Source organism: Thamnophis sirtalis, unplaced genomic scaffold (genome assembly GCF_051295495.1).
Source record: "Thamnophis sirtalis isolate CommonGarterSnake01/CBP01778 unplaced genomic scaffold, rThaSir2_p1.2 scaffold_3, whole genome shotgun sequence".
NCBI classification, from domain to species: domain Eukaryota; kingdom Metazoa; phylum Chordata; class Lepidosauria; order Squamata; family Natricidae; genus Thamnophis; species Thamnophis sirtalis.
In genome coordinates this window covers 11,899,241-11,918,749 of record NW_028261383.1, presented here as the reverse complement: position 1 = coordinate 11,918,749, position 19,509 = coordinate 11,899,241, and the positions used below count along the sequence as shown (strand labels likewise).

The following is a 19,509-nucleotide window of genomic DNA, read 5'->3' as shown; positions in this document are numbered from 1 at the left end:
GCAATTCTAAGGAATGGCATGTGTTTGGGGAAAATATTTAATATATCTAGCTGATATTGGGAGAAATCATGGACAATCCAATATTCTGTCTTTATTTTTTAAATTTTGAACTCACTTGAGATATTCTTGCCAGTTGATTTCATATTGTAGAATTGTTTCCGTATACTGGTAATAAATGAACCTGGTTTAAAAAAAAAAGAACTGAATGGATATAACTTTTTTACAAAATGCACTCAAATGCTGTTTTGTTCACTTTGGTCCCATCTTCTGTAGAGTCATTCTGCCCCGGCACTCCTTCCTTCCCGCTTCCCAAAACAAGACCTTATGAAAGGCTGATTGTTAAGGACAGCTGGCACTTAGTTTCATTTATTGCAGCTTTTCTATCTCTATCAAGAGCTTTGCCTCTTGATCTGGGCTGGGGAAAAAAAAATCAATGAATGAAACTCTTGATCAATGGGGACCAACTTTTGCCACCATCTGCATATCTTTCAGCTCATTTTTTTTTACTGTGTTTTATTGTGAAGCGCCCAGAGAGGTTTGGCTATTGGGCAGCTTAGAAATTCTCATGAATAAATCCATAGCTACACAAATATGTACAAACCTCCTTCTATGCAGCCACGCAGCGTAAGCTCAGTGTGAGTTCCGAGTTTTTTCATCAAGAGTTTCCAATCTTCTAAACAGTAGCCATGGTCTTGGCAGTCCTTGTGGTTGCACCTAATCCTAGGAGTTACTTCAGCCACTGGGCGATCTGCAAAAAAGACAACTCTGCATTCAGTCCCACAAGCCCTGGTCCTCTCACACTTGGACCACTGCAATGCACTCTACATTTGAAGACTGTCCGTAAGCTTCAGCTGGAATTGGCGCAGAAATTTGAATTGCAGTTTCCACCCTGCGCTGGCTGCGGAGGCAATCACCAGTGATCAGGTTGCTGCTTCAAGGATGCTGTCTGCCAGCACTGTGAATGGAAGGGACACATTGCCAGTTCCCAGCAGCCAACCGACATGACATCCACCAATGCACTCAAAGCCGCAAAGATGGGGGACATGGCAGCCACGACCCAAACAGCAGGAGGGAGCCCACGGAGTGACATACCACATGACTATTGGCCAAACCACTGTCACCCGCACCGCAAAGCTGAAGGTCACCGTCCTCCTGGAAGGATCACCATGCTCCATGGAGATGGACACAGGGTCATCATTGACCAACATGTCCTGGGCCACTCTCAGAAAATCATCCCCAACCTGAGAAGGCACAAGCTGTGAGTTCCAGACATAGTGAGAGAATATCAAGGGAACCGAGTTCCAGTTCTTGGTCAAGGCACCTTCCGGGTGCAATACAAGACATTCAGTGGACTACTTCCCATAACGGTAGTGAGCAGCATGTTGCCAAGCCTCCTAGGACTGGATTGGTTCAAACCCCTGGGCCTTGAAGTAACCAGAATCAATGCCATCCAAGACAACAGCACCGAAGAACTCTTTAGAGAGTTCGTGGACGTCTTTGGCACCGGTCTTGGTAAGTACATGGGGACCCCCATATCATTCAGTCTGGATCCCAATGTAGCTCTGATTGGAATGAAACCCAGGAGAGTGCCTTTCACTCGCCAACCCAAAATTGACTTAGAATTGGACAAATTAATTGGCTAGGGGATCCTAGAGCTGGTAGATCATGCCAGATGGGAGACCCCTATAGTGACTCCGGTCAAGCTGGACTCCGGTCAAGCCGGACCTGAGCGGACTATATGTGTCCAACAAACGAAGTGTTGCAATAGAGCGCTTACCCTGTACCCATTGTATAGCATTTACTGCATTCATTGGGGCACCGCAAAGTTTTTGCAAAACTAGACATGGTGCAGGCATACTTAGTTGCCTGTAGATGGTGCCACTGTAGAGGCCCAAATCACTGTGATGCATAGGGGTGCCTTTAAATGCAACAGCCTACAATTCAGGGTTAGTATTGCCCCTGGACTGTTCCAAAGTGTCATGGAATGACTTTTGCAGGGGATACCAGGAGTTGTCCCCTATTTTGATGACATATTGATTTCCGCCGCAGATAAGGAACAACTAATTCAAGAGTTAGAAGTGTTTTGACCAGAATCAGTGAAAAGAGCCTCCCTTTAAAAAAGGAAAAGTGCCAAATTAATGTGCCCTGGTTGAGTTCCTAGGGTACCTCATTGACAGCTCAGGGATTCACCCCACAAAGAAAAAACCATTCAGGAGGCTCCCCCACCACGAAACCAGACTGAGCTCCAAGCGTTCCTCGGACTGCTTAATTTCTACAGTGTATTCCTAAAGCAGAAAGCCACGGTTGCTGAACCATTGCATTGGCTCCCGGGGAAGAAGGCTACATGGAAATGGGGACCTTGCCACTTGTACTGACTTGTGATGCCTCACCCTTCAGCGTTGGAGCCGCCCTCAGCCATCGCTTGCCCAATGGAACTGAGGCACCCATCACTTATTATTCCAGGACTCTTTCATTGGCCGAGAGGAACTACACTCAACTGGACCGGGAGGCTCTGGCTGCTGTCGCTGGAGTCAAGCGTTTACATGAATACTTATAGGGCCGTGACTTTGAGATTGTCATGGACCACAAGCCATGCTTAGGACTTTTGGCTGGGGACAAACCAGTACCTGCATCCCTGTCACCGCGGATGACCCACTGGACTATCTTTTTAGCTGCGTACAGTTACCAACTCGTCCACAGACCGGGCACCACCCTGGGGCATGTGATGCCCTCAGCTGGTGCCCCTTACCAGAACTGCTTGCTGACCCAACACCCAAGATGCCAGTCCTACTGATAGGCTGCCTAGAAGCTGCCCCTGTTTCCTCCAGCGAGGTCGCCCACTACACTGCTAAAGACTGGACACTGAAGCACGTTTTGAACTGGGTGTGGAGGGGGAGGCCCAAGAGACCTATAAAAGGACTGCAGGCAGGCAGGGTATTTGCTAGTTATCTGAGTCACTAATAAAGAGCTGTTGTTACTGAAGTCAAAGTCTGCCTCATCCGTTCTAACACTGAGACTGGGGGGAAGTGATGAAATTTTACTTCTAATTGGGAAGGGAGAAACCGGTGTCAACTTAGAGCCGGTTTTCCACCAGGAATATGCCAATTTGATATGTCCTACTAAAAATATTGTTTGAGGAACCTGTCTGCCTCAGAGTTCTTATTGAACAGGTTTTAATACTTGCAGTGCTAACATCTGGCCATGTAAACAGTGAGGGGCAACAGGTTTTCAAACACTAAAAATACAAACACTTCACCTTCTGAGCCTTCCTGGAATTGGAATAGGGATCCAGGGCTGTCCATAGGGTGGCTGATTGTTTTCGCTCCAGACTCTGTTGCTCCTGATTGAACCGGTATCTGAAAAGAAAATGAAAATGAAGGAAGTCAGCATCCCAGTTCATATAAGTGATGGGTGTTTTCTGTCCTCCTATCACCATAATCTTAACAGTCCTCCCAATGCTCTTCCAAGCCCCGTTTCCTTCTCCCCCACTCCAATTCTTCCTGGACAGAACCCTGCTCCCCCTTTCCTCACCCCACTCCTGTTCCTTCCCTGTCTCCCACTCCTCCCTCTGAGCTGGTGGGCCAGTATGACTGAGCTGGGCTGGATCTTCCTTGCAGAGCAGTTGACCAGAGGGTCCCCAGACTCAGCCCCAGAGAAACTCCGGAAGCCCATAATTCCTCCATGGCTGTCTTGGGGTTCAATTTCCCACCCCAACAACATTCATGGTCTTGAGTTTTGGGTGTATTCCAAGTCCAGAGTTTTGTGTTGAGACTCCAGAAATAATCAGACTCACCTCTACAGTTCCTTGGGGTTGGAGAGGTGTCTGTGATTGATTCTCACCACCTGTACCACAAACAAGGAGGAAAGCAGCCATTTCAGAAAAAATATAATCAGATTTCACATGCTGGGATATATTTTTCCTAAATTGCTACCACAGGCCTGAGAGATGACAAAAAAGGGAGGACATCTCATTTATTGCTTAGGTAAAGAGCTTTTCCCTCACCTGGAGAAGGATTTTTGTTTAAGAGCGTGAAAGGCCCCGATGATACAATTGTCTGGATTTTAACTCAGCATCTTGAAAATAACAAGAGCACTCGGACATATATACCTCACCACAGTGCTCTACAGCCCTCTATGAGCAGTGTATAGAGTCAGCCTATTTCCTCCAACAATCTTGGTGCTCATTTTACCCACCTCGGAATTGGGCTGTATGTTGATTGGACCATGTGAATGAGACTCGGGGGAAGTGATGAAGTTTTACTTTTAATTGGGAAGGGGGCAAACCGGTGTCAAGTTAGATCCGGTTTTCCACCAGGAATATGTCAATTTGATATGTCCTACTAAAAATATTGTTTGAGGAACCTGTCTGCCTCAGAGTTCTTATTGAACAGATTTCATTATTTGCAGTGCTGACATCTGGCCATGTAAACAGTGAGGGGCAACAGGTTTTCAAACACTAAAAGTACAAACACTTCACCTTTTGAGACTTCCGGGCACTGGAGTGGGGATCCTGGGCTGTCCATAGTCTGGCTGGTCATTTTTGCTCCAGACTCTGTTGCTCCTGCTTTAGCCGGTGTCTGTAAAGAAAATGAAAATGAAGGAAGTCAGCATCCCAGTTCATATAAGTGATGGGTGTTTTCCGTCCTCCTATCACCACAACCTTAACAGTCCTCCCAATGCTCTTCCAAGCCCCGTTTCCTTCTCCCCCACTCCAATTCTTCCTGGACAGAACCCTGCTCCCCCTTTCCTCACCCCAGTCCTGTTTCTTCCCTGTCTCCCACTCCTCCCTCTGAGCTGGTGGGCCAGCAGGACTGAACTGGGCTGAATCGTCCTTGCAGAGCAATTGACTAGAGGGTCCATAGTGAAGGGACTCAGCCCCAGAGAAACTCCAGAAGCCTATAATTCCTCCATGGCTGTCTTGGGGTTCAATTTCCCACCCCAACAACGTTCATGGTCTTGAGTTTTGGGTGTATTCCAAGTCCAGAGTTTTGTGTTGAGACTCCAGAAATAATCAGACTCACCTCTACAGTTCCTTGGGGTTGGAGAGGTGTCTGTGATTGATTCTCACCACCTGTACCATAAACAAGGAGGAAAGCAGCCATTTCAGAAAAGATATAATCAGATTTCACATGCTGGGATATATTTTTCCTAAATCGCAACCATTTGCCTGATAAATGACAAAAAAGAGATTGCTTAGGTAAAGAGCTTTTGCCTGACCTGGAGAAAGATTTATGTTTAAGACCTTGAAAGGCCCCGATGATACAATTGTCTGGATTTTAACTCAGCATCTGGAAAATAGCAATAGCACTCGGACATGTATACCTCTCCACAGTGCTCTACAGCCCTCTCTGAGCAGTTTACAGAGTCAGCCTATTTCCTCCAACAATCTTGGTCCTCATTTTACCGACCTCGGAATTGGGCTGTATGTTGATTGGACGACGTGACTGAGACTGGGGGGAAGTGGTGAAGTTTTACTTTTAATTGGGAAGGGGGAAACCGGTGGCAATTTAGAGCTGGTTTTCCACTACAAATATGGCAATTTGATATGTCCTAATAAAAATATTGTTTGAGGAACCTGTCTGCCTCAGAGTTCTTATTGAACAGGTTTTAATACTTGCAGCCCTGACACCTGGCCATGTAAACATTGATGGGCAACAGGTTTTCAAACACTAAAAGTGAAAAACACTTCACCTTCAGAGCCTTCCGGGTATTGGAATAGGGATCCAGGGCTGTCCATAGGGTGGCTGATTGTTTTCGCTCCAGACTCTGTTGCTCCTGATTCAACCGGTATCTGTAAAGAAAATGAAAATGAAGGAAGTCAGCATCCCAGTTCATATAAGTGATGGGTGTTTTCCGTCCTCCTATCACCACAATCTTAACAGTCCTCCCAATGCTCTTCCAAGGCCCGTTTCTTTCTCCCCCCCCCAATTCTTCCTGGACAGAACCCTGCTTCCCCTTTCCTCACCCCAGTCCTGTTTCTTCCCTGTCTCCCAATCCTCCCTCTGAGCTGGTGGGCCAGCAGGACTGAACTGGGCTGAATCGTCCTTGCAGAGCAATTGACTAGAGGGTCCCCAGTGAAGGGACTCAGCCCCAGAGAAACTCCAGAAGCCTATAATTCCTCCATGGCTGTCTTGGGGTTCAATTTCCCACCCCAACAACGTTCATGGTCTTGAGTTTTGGGTGTATTCCAAGTCCAGAGTTTTGTGTTGAGACTCCAGAAATAATCAGACTCACCTCTACAGTTCCTTGGGGTTGGAGAGGTGTCTGTGATTGATTCTCACCACCTGTACCATAAACAAGGAGGAAAGCAGCCATTTCAGAAAAGATATAATCAGATTTCACATGCTGGGATATATTTTTCCTAAATCGCAACCATTTGCCTGATAAATGACAAAAAAGAGATTGCTTAGGTAAGGAGCTTTTGCCTGACCTGGAGAAAGATTTATGTTTAAGACCTTGAAAGGCCCCGATGATAGAATTGTCTGGATTTTAACTCAGCATCTGGAAAATAGCAATAGCACTCGGACATGTATACCTCTCCACAGTGCTCTACAGCCCTCTCTGAGCAGTTTACAGAGTCAGCCTATTTCCTCCAACAATCTTGGTCCTCATTTTACCGACCTCGGAATTGGGCTGTATGTTGATTGGACGACGTGACTGAGACTGGGGGGAAGTGGTGAAGTTTTACTTTTAATTGGGAAGGGGGAAACCGGTGGCAATTTAGAGCTGGTTTTCCATTACAAATATGGCAATTTGATATGTCCTAATAAAAATATTGTTTGAGGAACCTGTCTGCCTCAGAGTTCTTATTGAACAGGTTGTAATACTTGCAGCCCTGACACCTGGCCATGTAAACATTGATGGGCAACAGGTTTTCAAACACTAAAAGTACAAACACTTCACCTTCTGAGCCTTCTGGGAATTGGAATAGGGATCCAGGGCTGTCCATAGGGTGGCTGATTGTTTTCGCTCCAGACTCTGTTGCTCTTGCTTCAGCTGGCGTCAGTAAAGGTACTGCCAACCCTCCACCCCACGATTTCGGCCGTGTGATCCTCTGGTGCTGTTGTTTTTTCCAGGACAATTTTGACACAGTGGATTTGCGGGCATTCTGAGACCCCGATGACCCATAGGATGCTTCGTGCTGCAAGAGAGTTAATGAAGAAGTCAGCATCCCAGTTCATATAAGTGATGGGTGTTTTCCCTCCCCCTATCCCTGCAATCTTAACAGTCCTCCCAATGCACTTCCGAGCCCCATCTAATTCTCCCCCCCTCCAATTCTTCCTGGACAGAACCCTGCTCCCCCTTTCCTCACCACACTCCTGTTCCTTCCCTGTCTCCCACTCATCCCTCTGAGCTGGTGGGCCAGCAGGATGGAGCTGGGCTGGATCTTTCTTGCAGAGCAGTTGACCAGAGGGTCCCCCAGTGAAGGGACTCAGCCCCAGAGAAACTCCGGAAGCCCATAATTCCTTCGTGGCTGTCTTGGGGTTCAATTTCCCACCCCAACAACGTTCAGGGTCTTGAGTTTTGGGTGTATTCCAAGTCCAGAGTTTTGTGTTGAGACTCCAGAAATAATCAGACTCACCTCTACAGTTCCTTGGGGTTGGAGAGGTGTCTGTGATTGATTCTCACCACCTGTACCATAAACAAGGAGGAAAGCAGCCATTTCAGAAAAAATATAATCAGATTTCACATGCTGGGATATATTTTTCCTAAATCGCCACCACTGGCCTGAGAGATGACAAAAAAGGGAAGATATCTCATTTATTGCTTAGGTAAAGAGCTTTTGCCTGACCCGGAGAAGGATTTTTGTTTAAGAGCATGAAAGGCCCCACTGATACAATTGTCTGGATTTTAACTCAGCATCTTGAAAATAACAAGAGCACTCAGACATATATACCGCACCACAGTGCTCTAAAGCCCTCTCTGAGCAGTTTACAGAGTCAGCCTATTTCCTCCAACAATCTTAGTCCTCATTTTACCCACCTCGGAATTGGGCTGTATGTTGATTGGACCATGTGACTGAGACTGGGGGGAAGTGATGAAGTTTTACTTTTAATTGGGAAGGGGGAATCCGGTGTCAAGTTAGAGCCGGTTTTCCACCAGGAATATGCCAATTTGATATGTCCTAATAAAAATATTGTTTGAGGAATCTGTCTGCCTCAGAGTTCTTATTGAATAGATTTTATTACTTGCAGTGCTGACATCTGGCAATGTAAACAGTGAGGGGCAACACGTTTTCAAACACTAAAAGTGCAAACACTTCACCTTTTGAGACTTCCGGGCACTGGAATGGGGATCCTGGGCTGTCCATATTCTGGCTGATCATTTTCGCTCCACACTCTATTGTTCCTGCTTCAGCCGGTGTCTGTAAAGAAAATGAAAATGAAGGAAGTCAGCATCCCAGTTCATATAAGTGATGGGTGTTTTCCGTCCTCCTATCACCACAATCTTAACAGTCCTCCCAATGCTCTTCCAAGCCCCGTTTCCTTCTCCCCCCCTCCAATTCTTCTTGGACAGAACCCTGCTCCCCCTTTCCTCACCCCACTCCTGTTCCTTCCCTGTCTCCCACTCCTCCCTCTGAGCTGGTGGGCCAGCAGGACTGATCTGGGCTCCATCTTGATCTTGCAGAGCAGTTGACCAGAGGGTCCCCAGCAGAAGATACTCAGCCCCAGAGAAACTCTGGAAGCCCATAATTCCTCCATGGCTGTCTCTGGGTTCAATTTCCCACCCCAACAACTTTCATGGTCTTGAGTTTCTGGTGTATTCCAACTCCAGAGTTTTGTGTTGAGACTCCAGCAATAATCAGACTCACCTCTACAGTTACTTGGGGTTGGAGAATTGTCTGTGATTGAATCTCACTTTCTGTACCATCAACAAGGGGGGAAGTAGCTGTTTCAGGAAAAATATAATCAGATTTCACTTGCTGGGATGTATTTTTCCTAAATCTCCACCACATGCCTGATAGATGACAAAAAAGAGGGGACATCTCATTTATTGCTTAGGTAAAGAGCTTTTGCCTGACCTGGAGAAGAATTTATGTTTAAGACCTTGAAAGGCCCAGATGGTACAATTGTCTGGATTTTAACTCAGCATCTTGAAAATAGCACTCAGACGTATATACCACTCCACAGTGTTCTACAGCCCTCTCTGAGCAGTTTACAGAGTCATTTTATTTCCCCCAAAAATCTTTTTACCGACCTCAGAAGGCTAGAAGGCTGAGTCAACCTTGAGCCTGGTGAAAATTTAAGTGCCAAATTTCAGTCAGCTGAAGTAGCCTGCAGTACTGCATTATACTACCTCGGCTCTTGCAGAGAAGAAGCAGGGAGAAAGGAATATGTGTTATCCCATTATCTTTATGATGGCTGAAGGGCAAAAATGTTGTTTGAGAAGGTGTGCTGGATTACAAGAAAATGAAAATTGAAATCGGGATGCTCTGTGCACAGTCACTCATGCCGTCGTCCCTTATCGCCTGGACTACTGTAACGCTCTCTACACGGGGCTGCCCTTGAAGAGCACCCAGAAACTTCAACTGGTCCAGAATGCGGCTGCGCGGGTTATCATGGGGGCACCTAGGTGCTCCCATGTTACACCCCTTTTAGGCGGCCTGCACTGGTTGCTGGTTGTCTTCCATGTACGATTCAATGTACAAATTATGACCTTTTAAGCGCTCCATGGCTTAGGCCCAGGGTACCTGCGAGACCACCTACTGTCACTGGTAGCCTCCCACCGTCCAGTGCGATCCCACAGAGTTGGCCTCCTCAGGGTACCGTCGGCCAGACAGTGTCGGCTAGCGACCCCCAGGGGGAGAGCCTTCTCTGTGGGAGCGCCTTCCCTCTGGAATGAGCTGCCCCCGGAGCTTCGTATAAGCCCCGAGCTCCGGTCCTTCCGACGCGCCCTAAAAAGTTGGCTTTTCCAGCAAGCCAGCCTGGCCTGAAAAAAACAAAATAACTTATTGACCACTGTTAATTTTAATTCGAATTTTTCTTAAAAAAATGTATTGTCAATTTTAATTGGGTTTGGGATATTCCATTTAATTTTTTTTAACTTTTGTATTATGTGTTTCTTTTAATTGTTGTACACCGCCCCGAGTCCTTGGGAGAAGGGCGGCATATAAATCTAATAAATCTCAAATCTCAATCTCAAAATCAAAATTAAAATGCCCAGGTTCCCCTTAGAGATCTCTTGTCTGTTCTAGGGGTGAACATTCTGGAATTACAGGAAATTGAAAAATGGCTGCATAGTTTCTTCTTCCTTTGTGACTCCCATTGAAAATGTTGTTGGTGGGTCAGAGGCTTATGGTGGGTCAGTCTATGACAACCTGCCTCTCCCAACTCACTGTGGGCAACTCACTACAGCTAACTTGCCATGGAACAACTAATATCAAAGAAATGCTGCACAAACATCTATGTTACATGTACTGATAACCCCATTAATTTTAGATCTGTATCAATAAATTCTCTGTCCCTGCTGTTCAGTTTAAACGTTTATCCAGAAAATCTGTGTATTCAAGGCAAGTAACTCAGTCCCTTTCTTGGATGGTGCAAACCATCTCTCTTGTACAGTTTCTCATTGGACCAACTGCAGGCATGATGACTAATAAAACCAAAGCCTTCTCTTTTACACCACCCCTTTAGCCACACATTAAACTCTGTTACACGCTGGCCCTTCCCTTTTTGTTCCTTATATAATGGTAAAACCTCTGAAAAGGCTACAACCTATACTACTAAGTTCATACTCCAAGCTCTGGAAATCATTCTGCACGGAAAGTACAAATGGGACAGATCATTTGTGCCAAGATGTATAATAGCATCAACATCACAGTCCTTACTGGCATTCCTGACTATTTAAGAATATGCCTCTTGTCTCTGCTGGCAGTAGCACCTGGCAGACACCTGATCTCTTTCAAAACCTCCATATCCTTTCCTACATTTACATCCTTTACCATTGAATCACCAACCAGAAGATGACTTCTCTTTTTGGATACCTTGCTCTTCTTGTGTGACTGATGTGTAATATCTGTTTCACACTTTCCCCTTTCAAAAGTAAGTTCGTCATCTGGGACCATGATCCCCTGCTTATTTGAGTTATCATCATCACAACTATCTTGACCTGTCACTTTAGTGTCCCTATTGAGGTCAGCAAGGGCACTGTATCTGTTATGCTGGGATAGATTGAAAGCTTTGTGTTTGTGGTCCACAGCTCTCACCCTGCCAGATTCAACGCTTATCCATCCTGCCCTTCTCTGGCAGGATCTTTGTGGTAGAGGGGGCTGATAGCGTGGCAGCTCAATAGAGTGGAATGGCTGAATTGGGCACCTAACTTCTGTTTGGAGAGCACAGATTAGAGATTCTAGATAGGTGATCTGTCCATGTAGACCAGTAATTTCTTTACAAAGGGGACAGTATCCAAATTTGAAAAGAGTACTGCGAAAGACAGTTGCAAAACAAGGATTGCACGAACTAAGCCAGTCATTTTGAAATCAAATCAAATCACAATATCAAGCACACTAACCCTGAACCTGTTATTGCTGTTTTTGCTTCACAGTTATATGATTTGCGCTCCATTAGGCATGTGGGCTGCTACCTTTGTCCTCTGTACTCCCTCTCAGTCTCCCCCACTCACAGCCAGCAGCTCCTCCCACCAGCCCCCCGGGAAGTTAAAAACTGGGAACTTACATATCAGGAAGAGAATCAAGATCATGGCAATCACAATTCCCAAGGAAATCCACCATATTCTAGCTAAACAGGGAGAAGAAATATGGTTCCAATTAGACCGATGCGGAGTTCCCTGAAGTGGAGATGCTGAGCAACAGAAGCATTTCCCAACCTGCACTGGGATTCAGGAAGTGCCCCCACCTACAGCCCCTCCCCTTCAGGCTCTAGATGGCAGAGGGAATGGCCTTGAAGGGCAGAAGGAAGAGCCATCACCAAGACTGATTAGATGAGGGTGGCTTCAGCCTGGGCCAAGAAATCAGAGTAAGGAAAAAAATAATCTGATTTCCCCTTTGATTTCTGTTGCCAGAAGGTCACAAAAGGGGATCAGGTGACCCTGGGACCCTGCAACTGTCATAAATATGAGTCAGCTGCCAAGTGTCTGAATTTTGATCCCGTGACCATGGGGATGCTGCCAGGGTTGTAACTATGAAACGGGTCACAAGCCACTTTTTAAAGTGCCATTGTAACTGGGAACGGTCACTAAACAAACTATGGTCCTGCAAAAGAAGCCCCATGAGATTGGTGTCTTCTGCCAGTCTCTCTTGTTGGATTGACAAAAAATCAGTGGAAAAAGTCATTGAATAACATGGGATAACTTCTTAAGACCAGATAATTCTATCAGAAAGGAAAACTCTTTCAGTTTCGTAGCCTCATATCTTTCCAGATCATCTCATCTCTCCCATTGCTAAATGCAGGACTAGATGTCATAGCTCCATCTGAACAGTAGAGATGACAATGATCAATTTCTTCATCATCCAACCTCTCACCTGTTTCCTCCTTCAAGACCAGGGGCTCCCGCAAGCCCTTGTGCTCCAGGTAACACCGAAAATGGTCCTTCTCCTTGGGGTCGATCTCAATGCTGAGCTGGACATAATAGGTCCCATCTGAGTTGGGGGCCACGTTCTTATGGAGGGTCTCATTCTGGTAGGTATCTCCATCCCTCCTCCAGGTGGCTTGGATCTCCTTGGGGTAGAAGCCAAAGGCCTGGCAGATGAGGACCTCCAGGCTGTCATCCACCACCTTGTGAGTCACCTTCCCCACTGGAGACTCTGCAGAAACAGCAACACCTGAGTTCCTGGGATTTCTAGAGTTTCTGGCAAGTTGATTTAAATATCAAGTCCTCCTTTGGTCCCCCACTCCCTCTTCTCCCTCTCCTCCTCTGAACCTCTGGTACCCACAAAGATGGGAACATTGAAGCTCTTCCTTTTAAAAAAACCAAATATATAGGATTAGGGGTAAAGTTGTCAAACTGATCAATATAAACCCTAATTTGGGAATTGATTCAGTCCCCCCCCCCAATTGAATTTGCTCAAGTTCCACATAGGAATCAGGAAGTGATCTTTTTCTTCTGACCCAAAGTTGGTTTCTTTTGCTTTCTAAGATTTTCTCATTGCAATTGGACTGGATCTTATTTTCCCACTCAGTTTCTTTGTCTTTCAAGTCCTTATTTTGGGGGCAATGAAGATTATTTTCCTTCTGTAATATGATGTGAGATTTCTCCTGAATCTCTGCAATGTGTGTCTTGGATATGTAGGGTAGAAATAATATGGGGAGGGGGAGCCTACAGAAACATGCTCAATGGAGACCGTCCTTTGCCACTCACCAATCCTCTGCAGAACCTCCTTCTGGTAGGACAGGTGTCTCTGCAGACACTCAATGCAGGTCTCATCCAGGAAGATTTTGTTTCCGTGGGACCACCTTGGGTCCTCCTCCCACTTCTCCTTCACCTTCTCGGCCAGGGGCTGAGCTGTCACCCATCTAAGGGTCTCCTTGTCGAAGCTGATGAAGTCCATCCCATCGTAGCCATAACGCAAAAATCCTCTTTTGCTCCCATCTTCCCTGAGCTCACAGCCCAAATTCACCTGCCAGGTGTGACGCCCTGAAAGAAATCCAGAAAGAATGGAAGTGAATGAAAAGGATCCAGGATTCCTCTCCTAACACCCAATTTTATTCTACCTCCCATTCCTCCCAGGGAGACAAACCCGATTTCCCCTTCCCCTCTTTATCCCACAAGGAGAAATGTCTTTTACTTCAGTGAACCCTGTTTGAGCCATGGTGGCGCAGTGGTTAGAGGGCAGTACTGCACGCTACTTCTGCTGACAGATGGATGGATGCAATTTGGCAGATTAAATCTCAACAGGCTCAAGGTTGATTCAGCCACCCATCCTTCTGAGGTTGGTAAAATGAGGACCCAGATCATTGGGGACAAACTCTGTAAACTGCTTAGAGAGGGCTGTAAAGCACTGTGAAGCGGTATATACATTTAAGTGCTGCTATTACTATTGAGGTCAGGCCATGAAGAGTTTTTAAGTGGGAGAGATAATTGGGGGTGGGGATTGAAGTCTTCTTTCCTTTTCAGGAGGCACTGCTGTCCCTGGCTCTGCTTACCTCCAGCATGGTGGTCCAGTTTTGATAACTTGTCCAGGTCATCCGTGAAAACCCACTCAGGGGCCAGAAACATCTCCTTCTCCACCTCCTCCATCCAGGGCACCAGAGACTCCATCTTCCTGGCGAGGCTGTCAAAGCGGATGATGGGCTGGTCATCCAAGTAGCCCCTAATGAAGAACTGGTTCTGGCCCTGAGTGGGCTCTGTGAGTCGGTGGTAGAAGTAGGACAGGGAGTGGGATGGAGAGGCTGGAGAGGGAAGAGGGAGAAGAGCAGAATTGTGGGTCTGTACTACAACACCATCCCCTTCAAGCGTTTATTAGAGAGGACTGTCAAGCAGTATCAAGCTGTACAGAAATCTAAGTGCTATTATCAGAAACAGCCCCTCCCCAACAGGTTCTCTAAACTGGAACAAATGAGGTGAGGATCTTTCCAGTGAGGGCAAAGCTTGATGATAAGGGTGGAGCTGGATGGTGAGGACTTCGCCCAGGCAGGAGAAGGAAGGACCAGGAGAAAGAGGGCAGGGCTGAAGTCTAAAAACTTCTCTTTTCACTTCTCTCTGTTCTCCCAGAAATAAAAATGGGGGCTGATTACAAATCAGTTACTAAAGTTTTTTTTAAACCAGGATCGCTGAATCCCGTGAGGAGGAGGATTTTGCCTTCTGGGAAAGGCGTTTGGGACTGAGGGGGGAGGATGGGGGAGAGAAAGACCCAGCTCAGGACATGAGACCCCCTCCCCGTCTGTTTCCTTCCCCCCTCCCCGTCGCAAACTCACCGCAAAGAGTCCCAAGCACGAAGGACCCCAGCACAACTCCCAAGAACAAGAGGGGCGCCCGGTGCAGCAGCATCGCTCTCCAACCAGGCGCCCCCGTGCACCTCCAACCGAAGACGCCCTCCGTTAAGTCGCTTAGGCGTTCGGGTCCCGTCCGGATCCGCAAAAAAGTCCAACTCTGCCCAAATTCTCCGCTCCGTCCGGGTCCGCGAAGAAGAGAGAAAAAAACGCTGCTCCCTTATTGTCTTCCGGGAGTCTGGGAGGGAGGGAGGGAGGGGTCCCAGGGAGACGTTGTCCAGAACCAGGCAACGGTAGAGCTCAAACTTCCTAGTCACCCCGGTTGTGTGAACGATGCCCTCCACGGTCATTCTTCTTCTGAGACTCTTCGATCGAGCCCCCTTCGCCCCATAGGCCTTTGGGGGACCTTCTGGCAGAAGGCGGCTGCCGATGATCCGAAGGCTATCGCTGCATCTTTGGGCAACGTCCGTCTCGGACCCCGCTCCCTTCCGCCACTCCCCTTTTTTATTTGTACCTGCAACCGAAGACACCGCTCCGCCAATGACAGCCCTCCGAGCTCCAATGAAGTTCTCCTCCCGTTCAAAGTCTATTACCACCTGTGGCAGCTCGTTAATAAAAGTTTGTTTTGCATGGTAATAAAAGGCGCAATAAATGGAGAGAATTGGCAGGTGCTGATCTTCCGTGCTTCTGAGACTAGTAGCTACAGTGTTCTAACCAGATCTTTGGGGGTGCGGTGCATGTCTGCTGCAGGAATCTAACCTGGATGATCATGAGACCGAAGCTGGGACTCACTCAACCACAGAGGGTCAGCTAGTGTTGCAGCCCAATCTGGACAAAATGATTCCTAGCCAGGATTTCACCCAGTCCTCCGGTGGGGAGGGGCAGGTTTCAATGGAGAGAAGAGTCTAATCCCCTCCCTCAATTAAACTGCCTCGCTGGAAATTTTAGTCTTACCTTATTTTTATCTTTTGTTGAAAACCTTTGGAAAGTTATCCCACTCTTGAAACGAAATTCTGGGCAGTTTACACAGAACAAACAGCAATATATACGCTTAAGGGAAACATCAAAAAACCAAAAAAGAATAAAATGGAATAAAAAAGAGATCACACATCCTTCCACTCTGACCTCCCCAATGCTTGGGGGAACAGGCAGGTCCTTTGTGCCCTATATAATTTTTTTTTAAAAAAAACAGGGGAGGATTCTGCATCTTCGGGGGGTGGGGGAGAGAAGTTCTCTGAGGAGGGGCTCCAGCACCTGGACGCAAAATACCAGAAGAAGACTGGAGAGAGGACTGCAGATTTAGCTCAAGGGATGGCTTGGAGAATGAATTTCATAGAGACTAAAAGAATAGCTCTTCACTCTTTGGGCCTGTCGCTCCCCAAAGCCCCTCGAAGGGACCCTCTCTCTGGGAGATGGAAAGGAGGCTCCCCTCCCTTAGCCTTCTCAGTCCCCCAAAAGATTGTGACCCTCCTTCTCCAAAGATGGAAACTTTGCTCCCAAGGGCCGTGGCAATGACTGAATAACCCCAGCATCACCCTGGAGCCCGTTTATCTTTCAGCTAAGATGCCAGAATGACCCAGTTTTGGCATCTGTTGGGCTCTATTCACATGACACCCTTAGGCTCAAATGCCCCGGTTGTGAAGCTGGTTCTTTGCCTGGTGAGGAGCTTCAGGTGATTTCATGCACAATTGGCAGGGATCCCTCATCCCCAAACCTCCCTGTGGGATTTATAAGCAGGAGGTTTGAGGATGTAACAACGGAGTCAGGTGGAGCATTCCAGGCATTGACCACTCTGTTGCTGAAGTCATGTTTTCTGCAATCGAGTTTTGAGCAGTTTACCTTGAGTTTGTATCTAGTGTGTGTGTTTGTATATGTGTGTGTGTGTGTGTGTGTCTGTGTGTGTGTCTGTGTGTGTGTATTATTGCAATTGAAGCTGAAGTAGTCATTGACAGGTAGGACATTGTAGCAGACAATTTTGTGTACTACACTTAGGTCAGACCGTAGTTGGCGTAGTTCTAGGTTGTCCAAGCCCAAAATTTCGAGCCTGGTGGCATAAGGGATTCTATTGTGAGCAGAGGAGTGGAGGACTCTTCTCATGAAATACCTCCTGGATTCGCACAATCATATTAATGTCTGATACACAGTTTGGAATCCAGGCAGATGAGCTGTATTCAAGAATTGGTCTGGCAAAGGTTTTTATGCCCTAGTTAGCAGTACAATGTTACCAGAGAAGAAGCTTTGCAAAAGTAGGTTAATAAATCTTAATATCGTGTTGATAATGCTGTTACAGTGAGTTCTGGGGCTTAGATCTTTTGAAATGAGTCCTCCTAGATCTTTAACAGAATGGGGGTCGTCTACAAGGTCATGTCAGCCCAGCTTGTATTTGATGTTCTTACTTTTATTGCCAATGTGTAAGAAGGAGCATTTGTTGGTTGAAATTTGGAGTTGCCATTTGTTTGACCATTCTGATACATAGTCAAGGTCGCTTTATAGGGCAGCAGAATTGTCGGTGGTGTTAAATAGTTTTACGTCATCAGCAAAGATCATTTATGTAGAGCAGCAAGAGTGTGGGTCCTCAAACACTGCCTTGGGGGACACCGCTGTTAACTGGTACAGGATTTGATAGGGCACTCCCTCTTTTGACTATTTGTTGCCAGTTTGACAGGAATGCAGCTATACCCTTGTGTAGGGATCTGGAAATGCCATAAGAATTTAGTTTTAACAGTAGTGTCAGGCATGCCTCCTTCAATATCCAAGAAAGGAAAACATCAACTCCATTTTAATAGAGATAAAGTACTTTTACTAGATATGAAGTGAAAACAGCAAAAGGAAAGCAAGATCTGAGCCAGAAAGGCAGGAACATATACACATCAAACGTATACCCAGCACCCTCCCCCCAATTCCCCAACCCATTGTCCAATCTGCAGCTTCCTAAGGTGTCATGTGGGGTGCATCTTCAAACAGCCTCATCAAGTTAGTATGTGAAACAGTTGGCCTTGACCAAGTCCAAGCATCAGCCACCAGCATGTGCAGAAGATGGTGAGAACAAGACTCCTCCAGTACAATAAAATTCCCTTCCCCAATACTATGAACCCTCCCGTTCCTATGGCAGCCGATAGCAGGCAAGCGTAGCAAGCAAAACAGAGACTGACAAGTAGTTTATCGTGTACCACTGAATCAAGGCTTTGCAGAATATAGCAATAGCAGTAGACTTATATACCGCTTCATAGGCCTTTCAGGCCTCTCTAAGCGGTTTACAGAGAGTCAGCATATTGCCCCCAACAATCTGGGTCCTCATTTTACCCACCTCGGAAGGATGGAAGGCTGAGTCAACCCTGAGCCGGTGAGATTTGAACCGCTGACCTGCTGATCTAGCAGTAGCCTGCAGTGCTGCATTTAACCACTGCGCCACCTTGGCTCTTCTTACATAGAAGTCTATGTAAATTGCATCTATTGCTTTACCCTGGTTGAGTTGAGTAATCCAAATGTATTTGCAGTGTAGGAGTTGCAGATTATAGGACGATTTTTGTCTGAAACCAAACTGCTTCTTAGAGATTAGGTTGTTTGTCTCAAAGTGGAGGGTAATGGATTGGTTTATAATTTACAACACCGTGAGATTGGGCTGTAATTTTCTACTAGGCTGGGTCTCCCTTTTTGGAGATAGGTATGATCGTGGCTAATGATTGTAGGTCGGGCAAGGAGTTGGCTCTGAAAGATAGCTTGTGCCTAGGGGTCCTGATAAGGCAATGGAAAGCTTTTTCAAGAAGTAGGCACATAATCCTTCAATCGATAGAGATGGCTTTAGGTTGCATAGAGCCTTTTCAACATCATCTTCTCTAACAATCAATATGGAGCAGATTGTTGCAGTTGGCTGTGGTACGACTAGGAAAAGTGGGGCATGAGCTCTTGCTGTTGACAAAGACTGAACTGAAGAACTCTCTTTCTGGTCTTTGCCCGCTTCCCTCATGTGCCCTTGAAACTGAGATGTTTCTCTCTCTCTCTCTCCTGCCTTATTTGACTTCTGCTCTTCCAAAGGTCCCTCTCTTCCTTCCCCTTCCCCTCCCTTTCCCCTTTCCCTATCCCTTTCCAGCTCCCATTCCCCTCCCCTCTCCTTTCCCTTCCTTTCCTTTCTCTCCCCTTCCCAGTTGCTTCTGTTCTTCCCTCTCCTCCCCTCCCCTTTCCTTTACTGCTTCCCTTTTCAGTTCAGCTTACCACCTTTGGATCCCTGGGAGCCCCTGGTGCTGCCTGGTGAGCCCCCTGGCCATTTATCTGTTGGCCCCTGGTCCTACCAGTTGTCCCCTGAACAGTGGAACGGCAGCTGCTGGAACTAGAAGGAAAGCGTGGAAAGCGTGGAGGGAAAGATGGCGGCGCCAAACAGCTGATTTACAGCATTTACACCTCGGATGTTTCCTCCCTGGCCAGCCTGTTCGAACTTGCTGTGAGCCCTGGTGACTAGTGAGCTTAGAGGGGTTAATTTTCAACTTAATTTTTCATCTTAAAGAAAGGGGGTTGTCGGAGGCTGCATTGAGACTGCAGAGCGACGGACTGAATGGTTGTGTTCGCTGCCGCCCCAGACGCCCCCCCCCCCTCGGATCTATCTTTGCTCACTTCACTATCTGTT

The 19,509-nt window shown here is 46.8% G+C and overlaps 2 protein-coding genes across 3 annotated transcripts in view; both read right to left on the bottom strand.

Moving 5' to 3' along the window:
* Nucleotides 1-15,342, bottom strand: part of LOC148047184 (major histocompatibility complex class I-related protein 1-like) — a 56,321-nt gene extending 40,979 nt beyond the window's left edge. Inside the window, exons 1-3 of the mRNA XM_087711115.1 lie at nucleotides 14,874-15,342; nucleotides 14,103-14,348; nucleotides 13,318-13,593 (exon numbers count right to left, since the gene is read on the bottom strand). Coding sequence (XP_087567241.1) covers nucleotides 13,318-13,593; nucleotides 14,103-14,348; nucleotides 14,874-14,946 — 595 coding nt within the window. The 5' untranslated portion in view covers nucleotides 14,947-15,342. The remainder of the gene's footprint in view (nucleotides 1-13,317; nucleotides 13,594-14,102; nucleotides 14,349-14,873) is intronic.
* Nucleotides 438-8,318, bottom strand: LOC148047185 (uncharacterized). Of its 2 annotated transcripts, none has more exons than XM_087711326.1 (8): nucleotides 8,266-8,318; nucleotides 7,583-7,632; nucleotides 5,692-5,791; nucleotides 5,022-5,071; nucleotides 4,478-4,577; nucleotides 3,794-3,843; nucleotides 3,257-3,356; nucleotides 438-748 (listed from the first exon to the last, which is right to left on the bottom strand). In XM_087711326.1, exons 1-8 carry the CDS (start codon nucleotides 8,309-8,311, stop codon nucleotides 582-584), a joined length of 663 nt encoding a protein of 220 aa, XP_087567452.1. In that variant the 5' UTR covers nucleotides 8,312-8,318; the 3' UTR covers nucleotides 438-581. The 2 variants fall into 2 exon arrangements, with proteins under 2 accessions (XP_087567452.1, XP_087567451.1); XM_087711325.1 differs by lacking the exons at nucleotides 7,583-7,632; nucleotides 8,266-8,318 and adding exons at nucleotides 6,235-6,284; nucleotides 6,904-7,186.
* Nucleotides 15,343-19,509: the final 4,167 nt, after the last annotated feature.

Coding starts and splice junctions, on each gene's coding strand:
- LOC148047185 (XM_087711325.1), bottom strand. CDS start 7,171: ATGCTGACTTCTTCATTAACTCTCTTGCAGCACGAAGCATCCTATGGG. Junction 6,285..6,903: donor ATTCCCAGAAGGCTCAGAAG/GTGAAGTGTTTG, acceptor TTTATGGTACAG/GTGGTGAGAATCAATCACAG. Junction 4,578..5,021: donor AACCCCAAGGAACTGTAGAG/GTGAGTCTGATT, acceptor TTTTCTTTACAG/ACACCGGCTAAAGCAGGAGC.